The sequence below is a fragment of the Neophocaena asiaeorientalis genome, unplaced genomic scaffold, assembly GCF_003031525.2.
Source record: "Neophocaena asiaeorientalis asiaeorientalis breed wild unplaced genomic scaffold, Neophocaena_asiaeorientalis_V1.1 scaffold346, whole genome shotgun sequence".
Lineage (NCBI taxonomy): Eukaryota > Metazoa > Chordata > Mammalia > Artiodactyla > Phocoenidae > Neophocaena > Neophocaena asiaeorientalis.
The window spans coordinates 2,251,518-2,271,522 of NW_020175400.1; the positions used below are offsets into that span (position 1 = coordinate 2,251,518).

Below are 20,005 nucleotides of genomic sequence, written 5' to 3' on the forward strand. Positions count from 1 at the left end.
AGAAGATCATAGTAAGACTCAGGTTTGGGAACAGAACAACAACAGGCTTGAAAGTTTTTCAGAGACCATGAGACCATTGAATCAGCTGTTAGTGAAGCTCCTGGCCAAGACTTGACAGCACACTGGTCCACTGGGTGCTCTGGGCATATCCACGACTCAGGTGAGTCTCCCTGTGAATGGTGGGAACTGTGCCAGGGACTAGCCGACTCTCGGGGCAGACCTTGAGATGTGGCTGCTCCAGAAACCACTAGAGCTGGACCATGGTCACATTTAACCTCAGGCTGGAATGTTATACAGAAATGCACTGAATGCCAAGTAGCTAGAGATGATTTTATTGTTACACAGGGAATGCAAAAGATTTATTCTGCCCCCATGCCAGTCTTCTGTTTGGTGGATGCTGCTTCCATCTCCAGGCATTGCCTCTGTCTTGGGCTCCTGGCCTATAGCAGCTCTGTGAGGGACCGATGTGTAGGGGTCCTTCTCCCATTTCGTAAGTGAAGCAGAGTGGTCTGAACTTGCCATGGTCACAGCTGGGGTGGGGTGGAATCGGATCCTGACCTTAACAGTTCCTTGTCTGGTTCCTGACTCCCAGGCTGCCTCTGAGTTACACCACCAGCTATACCACCTTACTAAGGGCAGGGCAGGCATTGTGGGTTAGGGCTGGGCTTGGAGGTGGACAGACTCCACAAGGGGGATTTGAAAAGTTGAAGGCATTCACGTGGGAATCTGAAAGCTGATCATGGTAAAGGAGGCTTGGGACCAGGCCCCAGTTTCTTTATGCCCATGGGGACCTGGCTGACCTCACCTTCATGTTTTAAATTTCCTAAGTTCCATTAAGCCTTGGTTATTCCTGTTTCTGTGCAGCAAACTGAGGGTTACATATGATGAGCAGACCAGTAGGGCCCTGGCTCAAATGAACTGAGTTTCTGGGTACATTACTAAGAATTCTTTTAAGATACATGTCTGGAATTCCTTGTACATCCAGAGAAAACTGCTGTCAGAACACTTCTGTTAAGAAGTGCGGTAGCTCTGGGCAAGCTCAGTAGTGTTTGTAGTTATAAGTCCCCCAACCAGTTCCATCCTAACTAGCTAATCAGCTTCTTCCGTATGTAAGTTCTGCTGATGGGACGTCTCCTGGAGAATGCTCGGCTGAAAGGAGAGTCTTCTGCCGTGGGGGAGAATACATCCACATCCTCATCTAGAAAAAGGCAGAAGGACTTAGCATACAGGAAGTAACTGAGAACAGAACGAAAGAAAATGGGCTTCAACTGCAGAGGGTTACACGTTAAGATGGACTTAAAACCAGCATTGCTTGTAGGTTCTCTTCTCCCACAGACACACTACCTATACTTTTTCAAGGCCCTCCGCCCTTACTGTCAGCATGGAGCTGACAGCAACAAGTAATTGTGAAAACGCAGAATACCTGTGGTACTGCAGTTTGATACTATGCAGTTCTTTTTGTCTCAGATCTGTGGCAGTTTTGCTGTTTTGCATGATTTCTATCATGGTCTTGAGGGAAGAGAGCCACTGAAGAGCCCCACCTCCTGCACCCTGCTGCAGTTCTAGCAGAAAGAGGAAACCTCTCTAACCAGTGCAGCTAACAGGGTGAATCCCGTTCTTTCCAGGTGGGGTCGAGGGGAATCCTAGGGTCTGAAGGCTGATTATAATAGCCAGTCCGTTCTCAGACTGAATGTATGGAAACACAGGGGTATAACCCCCGAGGGGAAATGGCTGGCTCTGCACACACCACCTACCACTCGTGCTGCTTTCCCCTCAGATCCCAGTGACCACAGACGAGCAGGAAGTGATTGTGTGCCAGTTTCTGTCACTGTCTTCAAGAAGCTGAAGTAATTTGGTAGGATATTGAGGGGTTTTTTGGTTCAAATACACATAAGTTCTAAAGTGGTATTTCTCTGGGAAGGGCACATGACACTGCAGGGATAAAACCATCCCAAACTGTGGCAGTCCCTACGACTCCTGCAAGATGCAAGTGCCTGAAAACCCCGAGCTAGCTTGGGATAGAGCTAACCAAAGGATAGAAGATTGATCCTGGTAACATCTCTAGGACCTTCAACAAATTACCTCTGGTGTCTTTACACTGAGAGGAGGGTGCCTTCCCGTGGAACAGCAGTGGAGAGTGGGTCAGCGCCTGCAGACCGCTGGCAGAGAGGCAGCTCCACACGGCACAGCCAGGAGGCGGGGTGGCACCTGCAGCAACGGCACAGTCAGCACAGCCCACAGCCCTCACAAGGAAGCCCCAGCCTTCCCGGTAGGCGTCTCTGCAGTGCCTCCTGACCAACACACCCGACAGAGCTGCACGGGGCCAACTCACCTGAAACAAACACCTCGTCGCCTGCCGTGGAGGGGAGCTGTCGCACACCCGTGCCTGGAGACCTGTCTTCACTCTTACCGACTTGGGAGTCTCCTCTCTGCTTGTCACAGACTCTTTTGGTTTGACACTCAGCCTCCTCCTTGGCAGAAAGGAGTCTCTTCCGAGATCCCAACCCAAACTGTCCCCAGGAGAAGGCTTCCTCAGCCTTAGGCTCACTGTCCCTGGGAGGTGACTGGTCTGGCAGCTGACACACCCCCTCGAGCTCAAAATCCCCCAAGATGGGGGTCTTGGTGATGCTGAGTTCAAGGCCTCGCTCCTTCCCCTCCGGCTCCAGCAGCAACACTCCCCCAGGAAGGTCTGTACTGCCCTCGCTCCTCCCAGCAGAGCAGCTGAGGCTGTAGTCCACTGCCCTCTTCCGGCGGGGCCAGTCTTTAATTGTGTCAGGAGTTGTCTTCCCGCTGTGCTTGGGGGATGGTGTCCAAGGAACCCCAATTTCTGTCTGAAATGGAGAGGGGGTACTAGATGGGCAGCGGGTGGGGGTACAGGACTGGCAGATATAGGTCTGTCCCCCGCTCTTGCCGGGGGTGCCGTGTGAGGGGCGAAGGCAGGGGGGCGACAGGTAGGTGGCTTCGGGTTTGCCTGAGGACTTGCTGGCCCTGGGCACGCCGAGACCAGGGAGGCAGCTCTCCTCTCCCAGAGAGCTCTCCTCCTTTCGCAGAGGCTCAGCTTCTGACAGACAGCTGGGGTCTATCTTTTTAATTCGAAGCTTGGGAAGGCCAGAAGCTTGCATCTCCAGCTCAACCTCATAGGTCTGTGGGCTGGTAGAGGCTCTGGAGGGCCAGGCTGACGCCTGCAGATTCTCTAGTTGGGCAGCAGCCTGGCGCTGCTTCCTGTCTGCAGTGCAGCGCAGGTCGTAGCAGGGTGTCAGGGGAGAGCTGGGCCCAGAGGAAGGAGAAGAGGGAGGAATCCCAGGGTTACACAGAGACGGCTTCTCATAAGTACCCATCCTTGACCCCTCACCTTCTTCCACTGGTGAAATGTTGCTTTTTAAGTTATCACTGCTATGGTGCTCAGCAGCTTCATCCAGGAGAGTGAGATACTCCGAGTCTCTTGCAATAAGCAAAGGAGAGGATGTATGCCAGTGACTCCCAAAGCCAGTCCCAGGGTAACTATGTCTTTCAGGAGGAGATGGAGGAGAGAGGGTCGCTTCCTTCTGGTTCTTTCTAGCATCTGTGATGGCAGCTGGGTTGTCAGTTGTGGCAACTCTGAGAACAGCAGAGCTGTTAGGCTGGCCCTCCTGGAAGTTTCTTTCTGTTTTAGAAGTCTTATTATGCCTTTTCCCAATTTTAGAAGGGGGTGGAGGCGGTAGGAGGTCAGATCTAGCTATCTGTGAGGCTTTGTAGGGAGTCGAGGGAGCAGGACAGGAGGGAGATGTGGCTACACTGGGTGATTTCTGGGCCTCTTGCCAATCCAGTTCTCCAGAGGGAGGAGATTCTATAGAAAAATTCCCAAATGGAGTCTTCTCGGAAATACCGCATGAAGGAGAGGGAACAGGTTTCTTTGGAGAAGTCAGAGCTGTGTTCCCTGGTTTCTCTGGGGTTCTGACAGCATCATTCCATGGCTGCGCCAGTTTCTCTGCCTGAGACGCTCCGGAGCCACGCAGGAGTTGGCGTTTCTGACTTGGAGGTGTGCCTACGAAGGCAGCTCGTCTTTGGACCCCCGAGGCTGCTGCCCTCAGAGGGATTCGAGGAGAGTATTTGATGGGAGTCAGACACTCACTTCTGGTCTGGGCAGTTGACGAAACCAGGGCTGCCGGACAGGAGGTGCTTTCTGGACTGGAATTCACCAAACGTGGCCAAGCAGAATTCTGCAAAAATCTAGGTGGCTGACCACCTTGTCTTTGGGGAGTTCTCGGTATTTTTTCAAGAGGAGAGTGACTTTCTGCCAGGGAGTGTCCTTTCTGAGGAGTGGCTTTTCGTCGAGATGGCGAATGCCAGCCGTGTGAGAAGTCTTTTAAGAACTCCTTAAAAAGGACCTGTTTGGCAGGGGATTTTTGCAGCCTTTCAGGAGTGCGCAACGGAGTTCGTGGTGTATGAGGGAACTTTCTTGGTGTAGCTTTAGAAAAGACCGGAGATTTCCTGTAACTCTTCTCAGGAGTCTGTAAAGAAAAATGCTTATTTCAGTGCTTGAACATCATAACCCATATTCTCTGAAGAGTTTTAATAATGTCTAAGATGATTAAAAAGTCAAATTTGGGGCTTCCCTGGTGGCGCAGTGGTTAAGAGTCTGCCTGCCAATTCAGGGGACACGGGTTCAAGCCCTGGTCTGGGAAGATCCCACATGCCACGGAGCAGCTGGGCCCGTGAGCTACAAATACTGAGCTCTGCGCGTCTGGAGCCTGTGCTCCGCAGCAAGAGAGGCCGCGACAGTGAGAGGCCCGCGCACCGCGATGAAGAGTGGCCCCCGCTTGCCACAACTAGAGAAAGCCCTCGCACAGAAACGAAGACCCAACACAGCCAAAAATAAATAAATGAATAAATAAATTAAAAAAAAAAAAAGTCAAATTTGGAAGATTTATAGTCAGCCAAAGGAATGATCTTAAGTTGGATTTCGTATAGTGACACGTTTCCACTTCCAAAACATGACCCAGATTTTACATGTCCACTTTTTCTAGCACCAAGCGCTGTATCCAATCTTAGTTTCTTCTCCTAAGACAAATAGTTTTAATAATTTGCATACTACAGCTAAAACATGCTTTGCCTCTAACTCTATGTCACTCCACTACTCACAGCTATCTTCTTCAATGAGACAACTATTTCTGATCTTTGCCTAAAGTAACCTTTCAGAGCCACATCACCTGCTGTTGATCTGCATTCAACATGTGCTTTTAAGTACCTGCTATGTGCTAGGCAATGTGTGCGGGAGGAGGCCCGGGGGGATGAGGTGGAACATGGAATATATGGATATATAAGGCACAGCCTCAAAGATAACATCTCAGAAAGGAAACTCTCCAGCAAAAAACTTCCCTTCCTTCTTGCAAAAATGCAGTTAAATACTCCAACAGGTAAGGAGGTCCAACACCTATTGTTTAATCTTATCTGATCATCTCAAGGGAGTCCTGGTCTAGTTGGCATTTCATGTGGGATACAGACAGATATATAGTATGGCCAATGCAATGACAGGGGCACGCATGGGACAATATGGGAGCACTGGGAGGGTTGGCTATCTAACCCAGCAAAGGGGAGAAAGAGGGAATAGGAATAGCGAGTCAGGTCTTAAAAGAATGGGTGTCAGCACGTGAAGACAAAAGGTGGGAAAGTGGGGGAGAGGGAACTTCAGGCATAGAAAACAGTGTAAGCAAAGGCACAAAAGCAAAAAACAGCAGTTGTGTGCATCCTGAGGCTGCTGGGAAGGTGGAGTGTGAAGCAGAGATGGCTGAGCAGGGATCAGATCATGGAGGTCCTTGCCTGTCCAGGGAGGAGAATGAACATGGTTCTATAGATCTGTGGTTTTCAAACCCTTCCCCACAGTTCCCTCCGTATCCTCCTCCATCCTCTAAGCAGTTTTTGGGTTTCCAAACAAAGATTATTAGCTTTGAACACAGGGTTCCATTTCAGGAAAACTTAGAAAACCCTGCTTTAACAGATGAAGAGTCTGTAGAGCTTCAAGCAAAGTGATGTGGTCAGAGGAGCGTCCAATGGGGTCACAAAGGTCCCTCTGACCTCTGGGGACAGGATGAATTTGAGAGAGAAGAGGCTATTGAAGTGTTCCAGGCAGAACTGAACTAGGGCAGGAACTGCAGGGATGGAGAAGAGGGAATGGGTATGAGATAGTTTGTCAGTAAAATGGGCAGGACTAATTGAGTAGCTAGGCCTGAGGAGAGGGGAAAGTCCAGGATGACTCCCAGGTTTCTAACATGGGTGACTGGATCGAGTGGGCAATCTAACAGAAACAGATGAATGCTACTGCACATTTCAGAAGGATATATACGTAGTGTCCAATATAAATGGAAGATGAAGCCAAGAGAGTAGGGCGAGATCTTTCGATCTCCTCCCTGCCACCTTGGCCTCAGCCCAACTGCTACCTAAGTCCCCATACACCCAATAATCATTCATTCAAGTCAACCCCAACCACCTCACATCTGTTATTATCTTCTCTTCCCTACTGGACTCAGTGGTTTTCCTTGTCCATGACTACATGCTCCCCAAACTATACTATCTGAAACATCATCGTAATTTTATACCTGATAAGCTATAGGTATTTCAGAACCCAGTGTGTTTCCTGAAGGCCTTTTAATTCGAGCTGAACCCTTCTCAGAGGGACTGATCATCTCAGACACTGCCCCGAAAAGAAGCCTCTTGGGAGACCGAATACTTTGGATTGGAGAATTTTCTCTTTGGTCTGCAAGTCAAAAACAGTTACAATATTTCATTCTTTCTCAACTCCTGCGTGCCCCACCTGCCTCCCGCACCAAATACCCATAAAACAGCCAGTCCATACGAGAAAGATGATAATTCTTTTAGAGCAAATAGGGGCAGATCCCACCTAATTATGACAGCAGTCCAATAATTGCTGCCTTCTTGAATTTTAACATTGCATATCAAGCCCAGTCCCTGTGTTAGGAGATGTAGGCAACTGAAATAATTTAATTTGCAAAGGCAAATATAAAAAGACATATCTGATAATCCAAGCTAATAATGATAAAAGAATGAAGGACAAACAGCACCTTCCACCTGGAGATGCCTTTCTGTAGGATCTGAACATATGGTAGAAATTACAGGTAATTTCCTCTTGAATGAATGAATTACCCCACAAGGATAATGTGGACAGCCAGCCGTTGGAATCTAAAGGGATGACTCTGAAAACGGTGGCCATGGATTGTTCATCTGGTCATCACTCTGAACCTCAAATATTTATACCTATTCTATTTCTCCAACGTCAAACTTCATTCTTTTCCCAACAACACTCCCCACCAAATCTGCATGGACCTCTGAAGAAAGGTAGGCAAGCATTGTTACCTGACTTGACTTGCTGGAATGAGTGAACTCGTTGTATACTTCGAGACTTTGGTTGAGACACAGAGTAGAAGGAACCAGAATTTTTCCTGCTGAATGCCAACTGCTTGATTCGAGGACTTCGTCTCAAACTTATTTCTACAAGAACTAATCACAGTTAGTTCTGACAAGAAGAAATGCAAGCTTGACATTTCCCCACATATTAAATGGGTAAGATTTATGTAACACCACATACAAGATGGAAATTTGACAAGCTATTGGCTTTGAGATCTCTGAAGTGAGACAAAGCTAAGAGGGATATGATACGTGGCCCCAACAAAGTACCAAAAAAACAACAAAAAAAAACCCCCCACAAAAACCAAAACCCAAAAAAACCCTGACCCCCCCACTATAATCTGCAGAAATTTCATAACCTGCCACCTTTAAGAATGATGTAGAGTGAAAAAAGGTTTGTATAGTGTGAGTTGTTAAAAAGTTTAAAAAAGAGTTTTCATATTTATGTTACACATATTTGTATAGAAACAACACCTGTAAGAGTATTATTAAAGCTAAATGTTAATAGTTTTTTCTTTCTCTTTTTTAAAACATTTATTGGAATACAATTGCTTTACTATGGTGTGTTAGTTTCTGCTGTATAACAAAGTGAATCAGCTATATGTATACATATATCCCCATATCTCCTCCCTCAACAGACTTATTTCTAATTTGTGGGATTACCAAGTGATAATTAAATTCTTGGCTTCTCTGTGTTTTCTAATTTTTCTACAATAAACATAAACTACTTGATTTAAAGAAGTTAGTTTTTGGAAACCCCTCCTTCATCATGTATACTTTTTTTGTGCGTGGTACGCGGGCCTCTCACTGTTGTGGCCTCTCCTGTTGTGGAGCACAGGCTCTGGACGCACAGGCTCAGCGGCCATGGCTCACAGGCCTAGCCACTCTGTGGCACGTGAGATCTGCCCAGACCGGGGCACAAACCCGTGTTCCCTGCATCGGCAGGCGGACTCTCAACCACTGCACCACCAGGGAAGCCCCATCATCATGTATACTTCAAAAATAAGGCACAGGGGACTTCCCTGGTAGTCCAGTGGGTAAGACTCCACGCTCCTAATGCAGGGGGACCCAAGTTCAATCCCTGGTCGGGGAACTAGACCCCGCACGCATGCCGCAACTAAGGGTCCGCATGCCACAACTAAAAGATCCTGCATGCTGCAACTAAGACCCGGTGCAGCCAAAATAAACAAATAAATATATATTTTTTAAAAAGCCACAGCACTTTATATTAACGTAGTAGTTTAGCTTTCACTCTGAATCCCATTTCTCTTGTGTAAAAATATTTCTTCTCCAGAAACTCTCAGTACATTCTATGTAAAAGACCATTCACCAGTAAATATGTACTGATATATGTTGTGGGCCCAGAGCTGTCATAATGTCTGTAAAGTATCTTAGGCTATGCTGAGCGATAATACCAGTATAGAATAGCTTTCACAGAAAGTAGAGGAAACACAAAAACTGAGAACCCTAAAAAAAAAACAAAAGTAGGTAATACCATCTTCTCCTTTTTCTGGGGACTCTTCAACAACATCAATTTCAGGACCAGGGTCAGAGGACCTTGAGGAACAGCAAGTACAAGGATTATTCAACACCACTCATAAATGACGCATGTCAAAGAGCTACAGGTTCACACCTCACAAGGTAACAAAGACCACAAGTGGTCTTTGGCAAGCACTCTCACACATTACTATCAAGAATGAAATGGTAAGAATATTTTTTTTTTGGAAAGCAGTTTGACAATATAAAGTTAAAAATATGTATACCTTCTGACCCACAAATTTCACTTCTTACAATTTACCCTGTAGATAAACATGCACAAGTGTGTAAAATCCACACACAAACAATGTCCAGATGGAGCCTTGACAAGAAGGAGTAGATAGATGCACTTCTCCCCATTCTCCCTGTTATGTACAGCTAAGAACCCTGGATATTACATATAAAGGAAGCCTAAGACTCTCAAAGGTGGAGAGAAGAGGCTTGGGACTTTAGTACCTGAGGAGAGACAGGGCAGCGAGCCCCCGGAGCTCCTAGATTGGGCGCTCGACAACCTGACAACCCCGATACACCAAGAGGTGCAGATGAAAACTGCCCTAAGGATAGCTAGCTCTCCTTAGCCAAAGAACCAGGAAAGAGGCAGCCAAGCAAGACAGAAACTTTCAGACCAGAACTGCCCTACTCCAAGTGTCATGGCAAGCTGTGGTCCCACCACAGGCCAAGTTGGGATCCCAGACTTCCAGCCTTGCCTGGCAGTTAGACTCCCTCCTCCCCCAGGTCAACACATGAATAGATTTTTAAATCATGCAGTATGCATTCAAATGGAATACTACTCAGCAATAAAATGGAACTATTGATATATGCAACATGGATAAATCTCAATAATTATGCCAAGTGAAAGAGGCGAGACACAAAGAGTGCATTCTGTACGGATCTCCAGCCCCCATAAAATCTACAGAATGCTCTTTGGTTATAAGCAACACAGTTGAGACTAGAGTCACAAAGGTCATGAGAAGGTAAACATGGCCCATAAGATTAGGAGGGCTGTGCAGGTGTATGAAGAAGATAGACAAGGATGTCATTTACCTGCCCTTGATCTGTCTATGAAGCAGCCTTCTGGAGATTTGCTTATGTACTGGAGTCTCGGCCACACTCTTGGTTAGCAGCTTGCGATAACCTAAAATGTAAAAAGGATAAATTTCACATAATCTTTTCAAGAAGGAAGAGCAAGGCAAAGGGAACAGTTTGAACTTAAATATGGTCTAATGTTTAGCCAGAGTGGCTCTTAATGGTCTTTTGGACCAAGGTCTAACCATAAGACTCAATTTAACATGATATAACAATTTATCAGCACTATTAGAGTTTAATAATAAATAAGCCAATGTAAAATATTATAAAATTTTAAGATAATATTCCTGAAAAAGTGAAAAGTTCTCATTTATTTGGGCTAACACACCTGTGCACCTATTGGTGGTTCTTGTATTTATGATTAAATGAAATAAAGCATGTGAAAATGCTGATGTGTCATGCAATAAGATATTTAATATAACGATAAATCTAACATGCTCTGGCATAAGTTTTCTCAATAGAGTAGGTATGCAAGCTACTCATGGGAGGACTGGTTTTAAGGGAGATAAAAATGACTAGAAAGAGGAGTGATGTCAGCAGGAATGTGGAGTAAGGACCTCTTAAAAAAAACTCTCCTCCATTAAAGGAACGAGAACACTGGCAAAAATTCAAAATCAATTTTTCCAGAACTCTGGGAATTAACCAGTTTGGAACAATCCAGGGAGTATTTTTTCAACAAAAGCAGCTGAATCTCATTAAGAATAGCAAGCTTTGTGGAACTTTAACTTGCCCCAATCCCAACCTCCTCTCCCTAGGCCTGTGGTAGCCTTGAGAACCAAAAGCCCATAATTACAGTGAAAACCAACAGCCCAGGAGCCTCTGGATGGAACAGAATGGGATCCAAGCTCCTCCAAAGCCCCATTCCCAGATAACTATTTGGTCTGTCTGGCGGTTCCCTGGAAAATCCCACTCACAAGGCCTGTCTTTATTTGACCTGACTCAGAACTCATCCAATGCAAACAACTTTTTCCCAGGGAGCATTTACTGAAAACAATCAGCAGCAACTGTAAACATCACAGCTGCCTGAGGTGGTGATAATACTTAGGGCAAACCACAAGCTGACCAGAAGTTTAGATGGGAAAACTGGGGAGTGAGATGTCCCTAAGGGACTCTGCTGACTTCTGACACACTCCTGGGACCCTAAAAGTACATGTGTGGTAGGGCTGTGTGCATGCCCAGGATGGACCCAAAAAGGCCCTTAGCTGTCACCTCTGGCTGACCTTGAGGCTCTGGAAAACAGAAAGAGTTGTAAAATGTCTGGCTGAGTATTGAAGACATGAGCCAATGCACACATAGGGCCCCTCAGCAAAGGCTGGGAAACTTACTGGTTCTGCGCATGTAAGAAAATCTCTGTCCAACCCTTAGCTGACCACTAAGCTAACCAAGCAGAGACTTCAGTGGCTACACATGACAGAATACAGACTTAACAGACTTAGTTCAGGAAAGTAAACAAACAAAAGCAGTAATGGTAACAACAAACCCTGCCCTGGAGCAGTGGCAATCTGATCGTCAGAGTTGACTCATTATTTAAAATGTCCAGTTGTCAACAAAAAATATGAGACAAGAAACAAGAAAGAATGGCCCACACACAGTGGGAAAAAAAAAAAAATCATTCAACAGAAAGCATCCCTGAGGAAGTCCAGACATTGAATTTATTAGCCCAAGACCTTAAATTAGCTATCTGAAATATGTCCAAAGGAAAAAAAAAATCATATCTAAAGAACTAAAGGAATGTATGAATGAGCCTGATGACTTGCCAAACAGAGAATGTCAATAGAGATATCATTAAAAAACAGAACCAGGGCTTCCCTGGTGGCGCAGTGGTTGGGAGTCTGCCTGCCAATGCAGGGGACACGGGTTCGAGCCCTGGTCTGGGAGGATCCCACATGCCGCAGAGCAACTAGGCCCGTGAGCCACAAACTACTAAGCCTGCGCATCTGGAGCCTGTGCTCTGCAACAAGAGAGGCCGTGATAGTGAGAGGCCCACGCACCGCGATGAAGAGTGGCCCCCGCTTGCCACAACTAGAGAAAGCCCTCGCACAGAAACTAAGACCCAACACAGCAAAAATAAATAAATAAATTAATAATAATAAAAAAAGTGTGTGTGCATTTAGGAATAAAAGAGCAAATCTGTGTAAATGCTTACAGCAGCTCCTGGCCCATACAAAGTAGCCAACAAAGTCCTTTCCATTTAAAAAAACAAACAAACAAAAAAAACAGAACCAAATAGAAATTCTCAAGTTGAAAAGTACACTATCTAAAATGAAAAACTCATTAGAGGGGCCCAGCAGTTGATATGAGGTGGCAGAAGAAAGAATCAACAAAATTGAAAACAAGTAATTGAGATTATCCAGTCTGAGGGACAAAAAGAAAAAAGAAGAAAAATGAACAGTCTCAGACACCCGTACGACACAATCAAGCATAATAACAGACACAGTGGAAGTCCTGGAGGAAGAGGAGACAAAGAGGCAGAAAAAATATTTGAAGGAATACTGACTGAAAACTTCCGATGTTTGATGACAGACATTACGTAGCCAAGAAGCTCAACAAACCTAAGTATGATAAAGTCAAAGAGATCCACACCAGACAAATCATAATCAAACTGTTAGACGCCAAAGGGGAAGAGAGAATCTTGAAAGAATCAAGAAAGCAGTGATCCATCATGTACCAGGAACCCTCAATAAGATTAACAGCTGATTTCTCATCAGAAACATAGGATAACAAAAAGGCACTGTGATGAAAGGCAAAATGCTGAAAGAAAAAGACTCAAGGATTCTGTATCCTCTAAAACTGTTACTCAAACATGAAGGAGAAATCAGCACATCCTCTCCACCTCCAAAGAAACACCCAAAAAACAACACTGAGAGAATCTGACACTAGCAGACCAGCCCTAAAAGTAATGTCAGTTCTACAGGGAGTCTTTCAGGATGAAAGGAAAGGGCACTATAGAGTAACATGAATCCACATGAAGAATTAAAGAGCACTGTAAAGGCAACTATACAAGTAAATGCAAAGGACAGAATAAAAGTATCTTTGGGGCTTCCCTGGTGGTGCAGTGGTTGAGAGTCTGCCTGCCGATGCAGGGAACACGGGTTCGTGCCCCAGTCCGGGAAGATCCCACATGCCACGGAGCAGCTGGGCCCGTGAGCCATGGCCGCTGAGCCTGCACGTCCAGAGCCTGTGCTCCACAATGGGAGAGGTCACAACAGTGAGAGGCCCTCGTACAGCAAAAAAAAAAAAAGTATTTTTGTTTGTAATCCTTTTCTCCTTTGAGTTAAAAGATAAAGCAATGATTACAAATGTACTGATGGGCATACAATGCATAAACATGTAATCTGTATGACAATACAGCCCAAAGAATGGGATAGAAAACAGTGTTATACAGGAGCAAAGTTTTTGTATACTCCTGAAATTAAGTTGGTATTAACCTCAACTAGATAAATTAAGATACTTAATTGTAACCCCTAGAAAAAGTGACATCACATGAAACAGGGAAGTAGGAAGCTCTAGGGTTTGGTCCCTCCCACAAAACAACTAGAAAACTAGGGGAAAAAATTATCAGAGTAAACTATTTTGGAACTCTGGAACCTGACTGGCACTTACGACAACCGGGGACGTGTCTGATGAAGGGAGAGGCTGATATTTAGTAAGTAAATGACGTGCACGAACCAGCTACCAGCCTCCTTTACTCAGCCCTGCTGTAGCTGTGGGGACAGCGGCCCACATTCTAGGAGCAGCTGGCTGGTGGTAGGGCAGACAGTGGGGACCCTGTCTTCCAAATTTGGGGTTATACGGTTCAGTCAGTGTGTTTTGGAGAGTGGAGTCCTGTGGGGCTGGTGCAGACATTCGCCTTGATTTCTGCTCTCTCAGGCTGCAGCAGCTTTCCCCCACTGCATCTAACAGAAGATTTAGAGGGACAGGAACACCTTTTTGGAGCCAGACACTTAAGGAAATCTTTGTCAGGTCACTGGCTAACCACAGAGATAACAGAACAGAAACTTCAGTGACCACACAAGAAGGAATACACGCTTTGTAAAAAATAGTTTGGAAAACGCACAAATGGACAAGCCCTCAATAAGCAAAGATCAGCAATTCCTCAGAAGTGGGAGAATTTGATCTCCAGAGTTAACCAACTGTAATATTCAGAATATCTAATTCTCAAAAAAGAATTATAAAGCATACAAAGAAACAGGAAAGTGTGTCCGGGAAAAAAGAATTTGACAGAAACCACCCTTGAGAAATCCCAGACATTGGAATCACTGGTCAAATATATTAAATCAAATATTCTAAACATGCTCAATGAGCTCAAGGAAAAAAAAAGAACAAAGAATTAAAAGAAATAAGGAAAACAATGGATAAATAAAATGAGAATACCAATAAAGGGACAGAAATTATATAAAGGAACCAAACAAATTTTTGAGCTGAAAAGTACAATAACTGAAATGAAAAGTTCACTAGAGGGGTTCAACCTCAGATTTGAGCAGGCAGAAGAATCAATAAACTTGAAGATAAGACAATCAAAATTATCCAGTCTGAGCAGAAAGAAGAGAGGATGAAGAAAAATGAACAAAGCCTGCTTAAGGGACCTGTGAGATACCACCAAGCATAACAATATACAGACACCGGGAGTCCTAGAAGAAGAAAAAGGAGAAGAGAGAAAAGGGCAGAAAAAAGTCGGGAGAAATAATGGTTGTAAATTTGCTAAATATGATGGAAATATATAGGAAAAGAGTGTATACTATTGAAACTAAGTCGTATTATTCAACAGGTTTAAATTTAAGGTGTTAATTGTAATCTCCAAGGTAAACACTAAGAAAATAATTAGAAAATATACAGAAAAAAAGATGAAGGGAATCGAAACAATATACTACAAAAAAGGCAGTAACAGAGAAATGAAAGAACAAAAGAAGTATAAGATACATAAAAAAATAAGTAGAAAATGGCAGAAGTCTTTCCTTATCAGTAACTACATTAAATGTAAATGGATCAAGTGTTTCAATTAAAAGGCAGAAATTGGGGACTTCCCTGGTGGTACAGTGGTTAAGACTCTGTGCTCCCAATGCAGGGAGCCTAGGTTTGATCCTTAGTCAGGGAACTAGATCCCACATGCATGCCATAACTAAGGAGCCCATGTGCCACAACTAAGGAGCTGGTGAGCTGCAACTAAGACCCAGCACAACCAAATAAAAAAAGTAAATGTTAAAAAAAAAAGAAAAGGCAGAAATTGGCAGAATGGATTTTTAAAAATATGATGCAACTATATTCTGTCTATAAGCTCACTTTAGATACAAAGAGGTTGAAAGTAAAAGGACAGAAAAAGATATTGTATGCAAAAGAGAGCTCGCATGGCTAATTATTGTCAAAATAGATTTTAAGTCAAAAAAGGTTCAAAAGACAAAGTTCATCATGTTGATTTAAAAAATTCAATCCATTAAGTGATACAATTATAAACATATACACGCAACTAACAACAGGGCCCCAAACTCTATGAAGCGCGAAACTGACAGAATTGAAGGAAGAAAAAAATAGATAAGTCAACAATAATACTTGGAGACTTTAATACCCTGATTTCAATGATAGAACATCTATACAGAAGATCAAAAAGAAAACAGAAGACTTGAACACCATAAACAGACTAGGCATAACAGACATCTATAGGCATTCTACCCAAGAGCAGAACACACATTCTTCTCAAGTACACACAGAATATTCGCCAGAACAGGCCAAATGTTAGGCCATAAAACAAGTCTCAAAAAATTTAAAAAGACCAAAATCATACAAAGTATGTTCTTCAACTACAAAGGTATGAAATTAGAAATTAATAACAGAAATTTGTGAAATTAACAAATATGTGAAAATTTACACCCTCCTAAATAGCCAAAGGACCAAAGAAAAAAAATCACAAGGGAAATTAGAAAATATTTTGAGATGATGAAATTGAAAACAACATACCAAAACTTATAGGATGAAGCTAAAGCAGCGCTTAGAGGGGAATTTGTACCTGTAAAAAGCTGTATTAAAAAAGAAGTCTGGGGAATTCCCTGGCAGTCCAGTGGTAAGGACTCCATGCTTCCATTGCAGGGGGCATGGGTTCGATCCCTAGTCAGGGAACTAAGATCCCACAAGCCATGCAGCGTGGTCAAAAACAAAAACAAAGGGCTTCCCTGGTGGTGCAGTGTTTGAGAGTCTGCCTGCTGATGCAGGGGACACGGGTTCTTGCCCCGGTTCGGGAAGATCCCACATGCCGTGAAGCGGCTGGGCCCGTGAGCCATGGCCGCTGAGCCTGCGCGCCCGGAGCCTGTGCTCCGCAATGGGAGAGGCCACAACAGTGAGAGGCCCGCATACTGCAAAAAAAAAAAAAAAAAAAAAAAAAAAAAAAAAAAACAAAAACAAAAACAAAAAAGAAGCCTGGAACCCTCCTACACTGTTGTTGGGAATGTAAACTGGTACATTTACATTGGTACCTAAACCACTATGGGGGACAGTATGGAGGTTCCTTTAAAAACTAAAAATAGAACTACCATATGATCCAGCAATCCCACTCCTGGGCATATATATCTGGAAAAAGCCATAATTCGAAAAGATACATGCACCCCAATGTTCACTGCAGCACTATTTACAACAGCCAAGACATGGAAGCAACCTAAATGTTCATCGGCAGAGGAAAGGATAAAGAAGACATGGTACATATATACAATGGAATATCAGCCATAAAAAAGAACGAAATAATGCAATTTGCAGCAACATGGATAGACCTAGAGATTATCATACTAAGTGAAGTAAGTCAGAGAAAGACAAATATGATATAACTTATATGTGGAATCTAAAAAAATGATCAAATGAACTCATTTACAAAACAGACACAGACTCAGACTTTGAAAACAAACTTATGGTTACCAAAGGGGAAAGGTGGGGGTAATTAGGAATTGGGAATTAACATATATACACTACTATATATAAAACAGATAATCAACAAGCTTCTACTGTAGAGCACAAATAACTCTATTCCATATTCTCTAATAACCTATATGGGAAAAGAGTCTGAAAAAGAATGGATATATGATAATGTGTAACTGAATCACTTTGCTGTACACCTGAAACTAATACAACATTGTAAATCAACTATACTCCAATATAAAATAAAAAATTTAAAACAAAGGACAGTGGTGATAAACTGTTCAATGAGTGATATAAATTTAAAAAAAGCATGTATTTTAAATAATCAATAACAAAACCTTAATCTTAAGAAAACTGAAAAAGATCAAACTAACATCAAAGCAAGTAGAGGGAAGGAAAAAATAAAGATTACACAGGAAGTAAACAAAATCAAGAGTAGAAAAATAATAGAAAAATCAATGAAACCAAAAGTTGGCTCTTTGAAAAGATTTTTAAGTTAACAAACCTTTAGCTAGATTGACAAAGAAAAAATACAGAACACTCAAACAACTATGAAAGAGAGAATAAAACTACCAACCTTACAGAAATAAAAAAGAACTGTTAGGTAATACTACAAACAATTGTATAGCAGCAAATTAGAAAACCTAGATGAAATGGACAAATTACTAGAAAGACACAAACTACTGAAAACAGACTAAGCAACAGAAAATCTGAATAAACCTATAACAAGTAAAAAAAAAAAAATGAAACTGTTATCAAAAAACTTCCAGGGCTTCCCTGGTGGTGCAGTGGTTGAGAATCTGCCTGCCAGTGCAGGGGACATGGGTTCAAGCCCTGGTCTGGGAAGATCCCACATGCCGCGGAGCAACTGGGCCGGTGAGCCACAACTACTGAGCCTGTGCATCTGGAGCCTGTGCTCCGCAACGGGAGAGGCCCGTGCACCGCGATGAAGAGTGGCCCCCGCTTGCCACAACTAGAGAAAGCCCTCGCAAAGAAACGAAGACCCAACACAGACAAAAATAAATAAATAAATTTATTAAAAACACACACACAAAAAAACTTCCGAAAAATACCCAGGACTAGATGGCTTCACTGCTGAATTCTAGCTAACATTTAAAAAGAATTGGGAGGATCCTAGTAAAAGAAAGAAGAGAGATATTTGAAACACACAGACACAAAGTGGAAAGCCATGTGAAGACAGAAGTGAAGATTGAAGTGATACATCTATAAGACAAGGAACTTCAAGGATAGCATAAACCACCAGCAGTTAGGAGCCAGATACACCAGAAATACATCTACACGTGGAACAACTCCTACAGAACACCTACTGAACACTGGCAGAAGACCTCAGACCTCCCAAAAGGCAAGAAACTCCCCATGTACCTGGGTTAGGGCAAAAGAAAAAAAAGAAAAAACAGAAACAAAAGAATAGGGGCGGGACCTGCACCAATGGGAGGGAGCTGTGAAGGAGGAAAGGTTTCCACACACTAGGAAGCCCCTTCGCGGGTGGAGACTGCGGGTGGTGGAGAGGGGTAGCTTCAGAGCCGCGGAGGAGAGCGCAGCAACAGGGGTGTGGAGGACAAAGCAGGGAGATTCCCGCACAGAGGATCGGTGCCGACGGGCACTCACCAGCCCGAGAGGCTTGTCTGCTCACCAGCTGGGGCTGCGAGCTGAGGCTCAGGCTTCTGTCGGAGTGCAGGGAGAGGACTGGGGTTAGCAGCATGAACACAGCCTGAAGGGGTTAGTGCACCACGGCCAGCCGGGAGGGAGTCTGGGAAAAGGTCTGGAGCTGCCGAAGAGGCAAGAGACTTTTTCTTCCCTCTTTGTTTCCTGGTGCGCGAGGAGAGGGGATTAAGAGCGCTGCTTAAAAGAGCTCCAGAGATGGGTGCGAGCTGCGGCTATCAGCGCGGTCCCCAGAGACAGGCATTAGACGTTAAGGCTTTTGCTGCCGACACCAAGACGCCTGTGTGCGAGCACAGGTTACTATCCACACCCCTTTTCCGGGGAGCCTGTGCAGCCCGCCACTGCCAGTTTCCCGGGATCCAGGGACAACTTCCCCGGGAGAACGCACGGCGAGCCTCAGGCTGGTGCAATGTCACGCCGGCCTCTGCCGCTGCAGGCCCGCCCCGCACTCTGTGCCCCTGCCCACCCGCCACGGCCTGAGTGAGCCAGAGCCCCCGAATCAGCGGCTCCTTTATCCCTGTCCTGTCTGAGCAAAAAACAGACGCCCTCCAGTGACCTACACACAGAGGCGGGGCCAAATCCAAAGCTGAGCCCCTGGGAGCTGTGAGAACAAAGAAGAGAAAGGGAAATATCTCCCAGCAGCCTCAGAAGCAGCGGATTAAAGCTCCACAATCAACTTGATGTACCCTGCATCTGTAGAATACATGAATAGACAACGAATCATCCCAAATTGAGGAGGTGGACTTTGAGAGCAAGATTTATGATTTTTTTCCCCCTTTTCATCTTTTTGTGAGTGTGTATGTGTATGCTTCTGGGTGCGATTTTGTCTGTATAGCTTTGCTTCCACCATTTGTCCTAGGGTTCTATCCGTCCGTTTTTTTTTTCTTTTTGTAAATTTTTTCTTATTAATTTTAATAACTTTATCTTACTATATCTTCTTTCTTTCCTTCCTTCCTTCCCTCCTTTAGACAACGAATCATCCCAAATTGAGGTGGACTTTGAGAGCAAGATTTATGATTTTTTCCCCTTTTCCTCTTTTTGTGAGTGTGTATGTGTATGCTTCTGTATGAGATTTTGTCTGTATAGCTTTGCTTCCACCATTTGTCCTAAGTTTCTATCTGTCCGTTTTTTTAAAATTCTTTTTCTTAATAATTATTTTTAATTTAATAACTTTATTATATTTTACTTTATCTTCTTTCTTTTTTCCTTCCTTCCCTCCTTCCTTCCTTCCTTCCTCCCACCGTCCCTCCCTTCCTCTCTCCCTCCCTCTCTCCTTTCTTTCTTTCCTTCTTTCTTCTTCCTTCCTTCCTTCCTACTTCTACTAATTCTTTCTCTCTACTTTTTCTCCCTTTTATTCTGAACCGTGTGGATGAAAGGCTCTTGGTGCTGCAGCCAGGAGTCA

At 44.1% G+C, this 20,005-nt stretch overlaps 1 protein-coding gene across 1 annotated transcript in view; it reads right to left on the reverse strand.

The window, feature by feature from the left end:
* Positions 1 to 209: 209 nt before the first annotated feature.
* TICRR (TOPBP1 interacting checkpoint and replication regulator) overlaps positions 210 to 20,005 on the reverse strand; it is a 46,801-nt gene continuing 27,005 nt past the window's right edge. The window contains exons 16-22 of the mRNA XM_024766527.1: positions 9,982 to 10,072; positions 8,897 to 8,958; positions 7,351 to 7,485; positions 6,576 to 6,733; positions 2,333 to 4,490; positions 2,083 to 2,208; positions 210 to 1,198 (exon numbers count right to left, since the gene is read on the reverse strand). Coding sequence (XP_024622295.1) covers positions 1,086 to 1,198; positions 2,083 to 2,208; positions 2,333 to 4,490; positions 6,576 to 6,733; positions 7,351 to 7,485; positions 8,897 to 8,958; positions 9,982 to 10,072 — 2,843 coding nt within the window. The 3' untranslated portion in view covers positions 210 to 1,085. The remainder of the gene's footprint in view (positions 1,199 to 2,082; positions 2,209 to 2,332; positions 4,491 to 6,575; positions 6,734 to 7,350; positions 7,486 to 8,896; positions 8,959 to 9,981; positions 10,073 to 20,005) is intronic.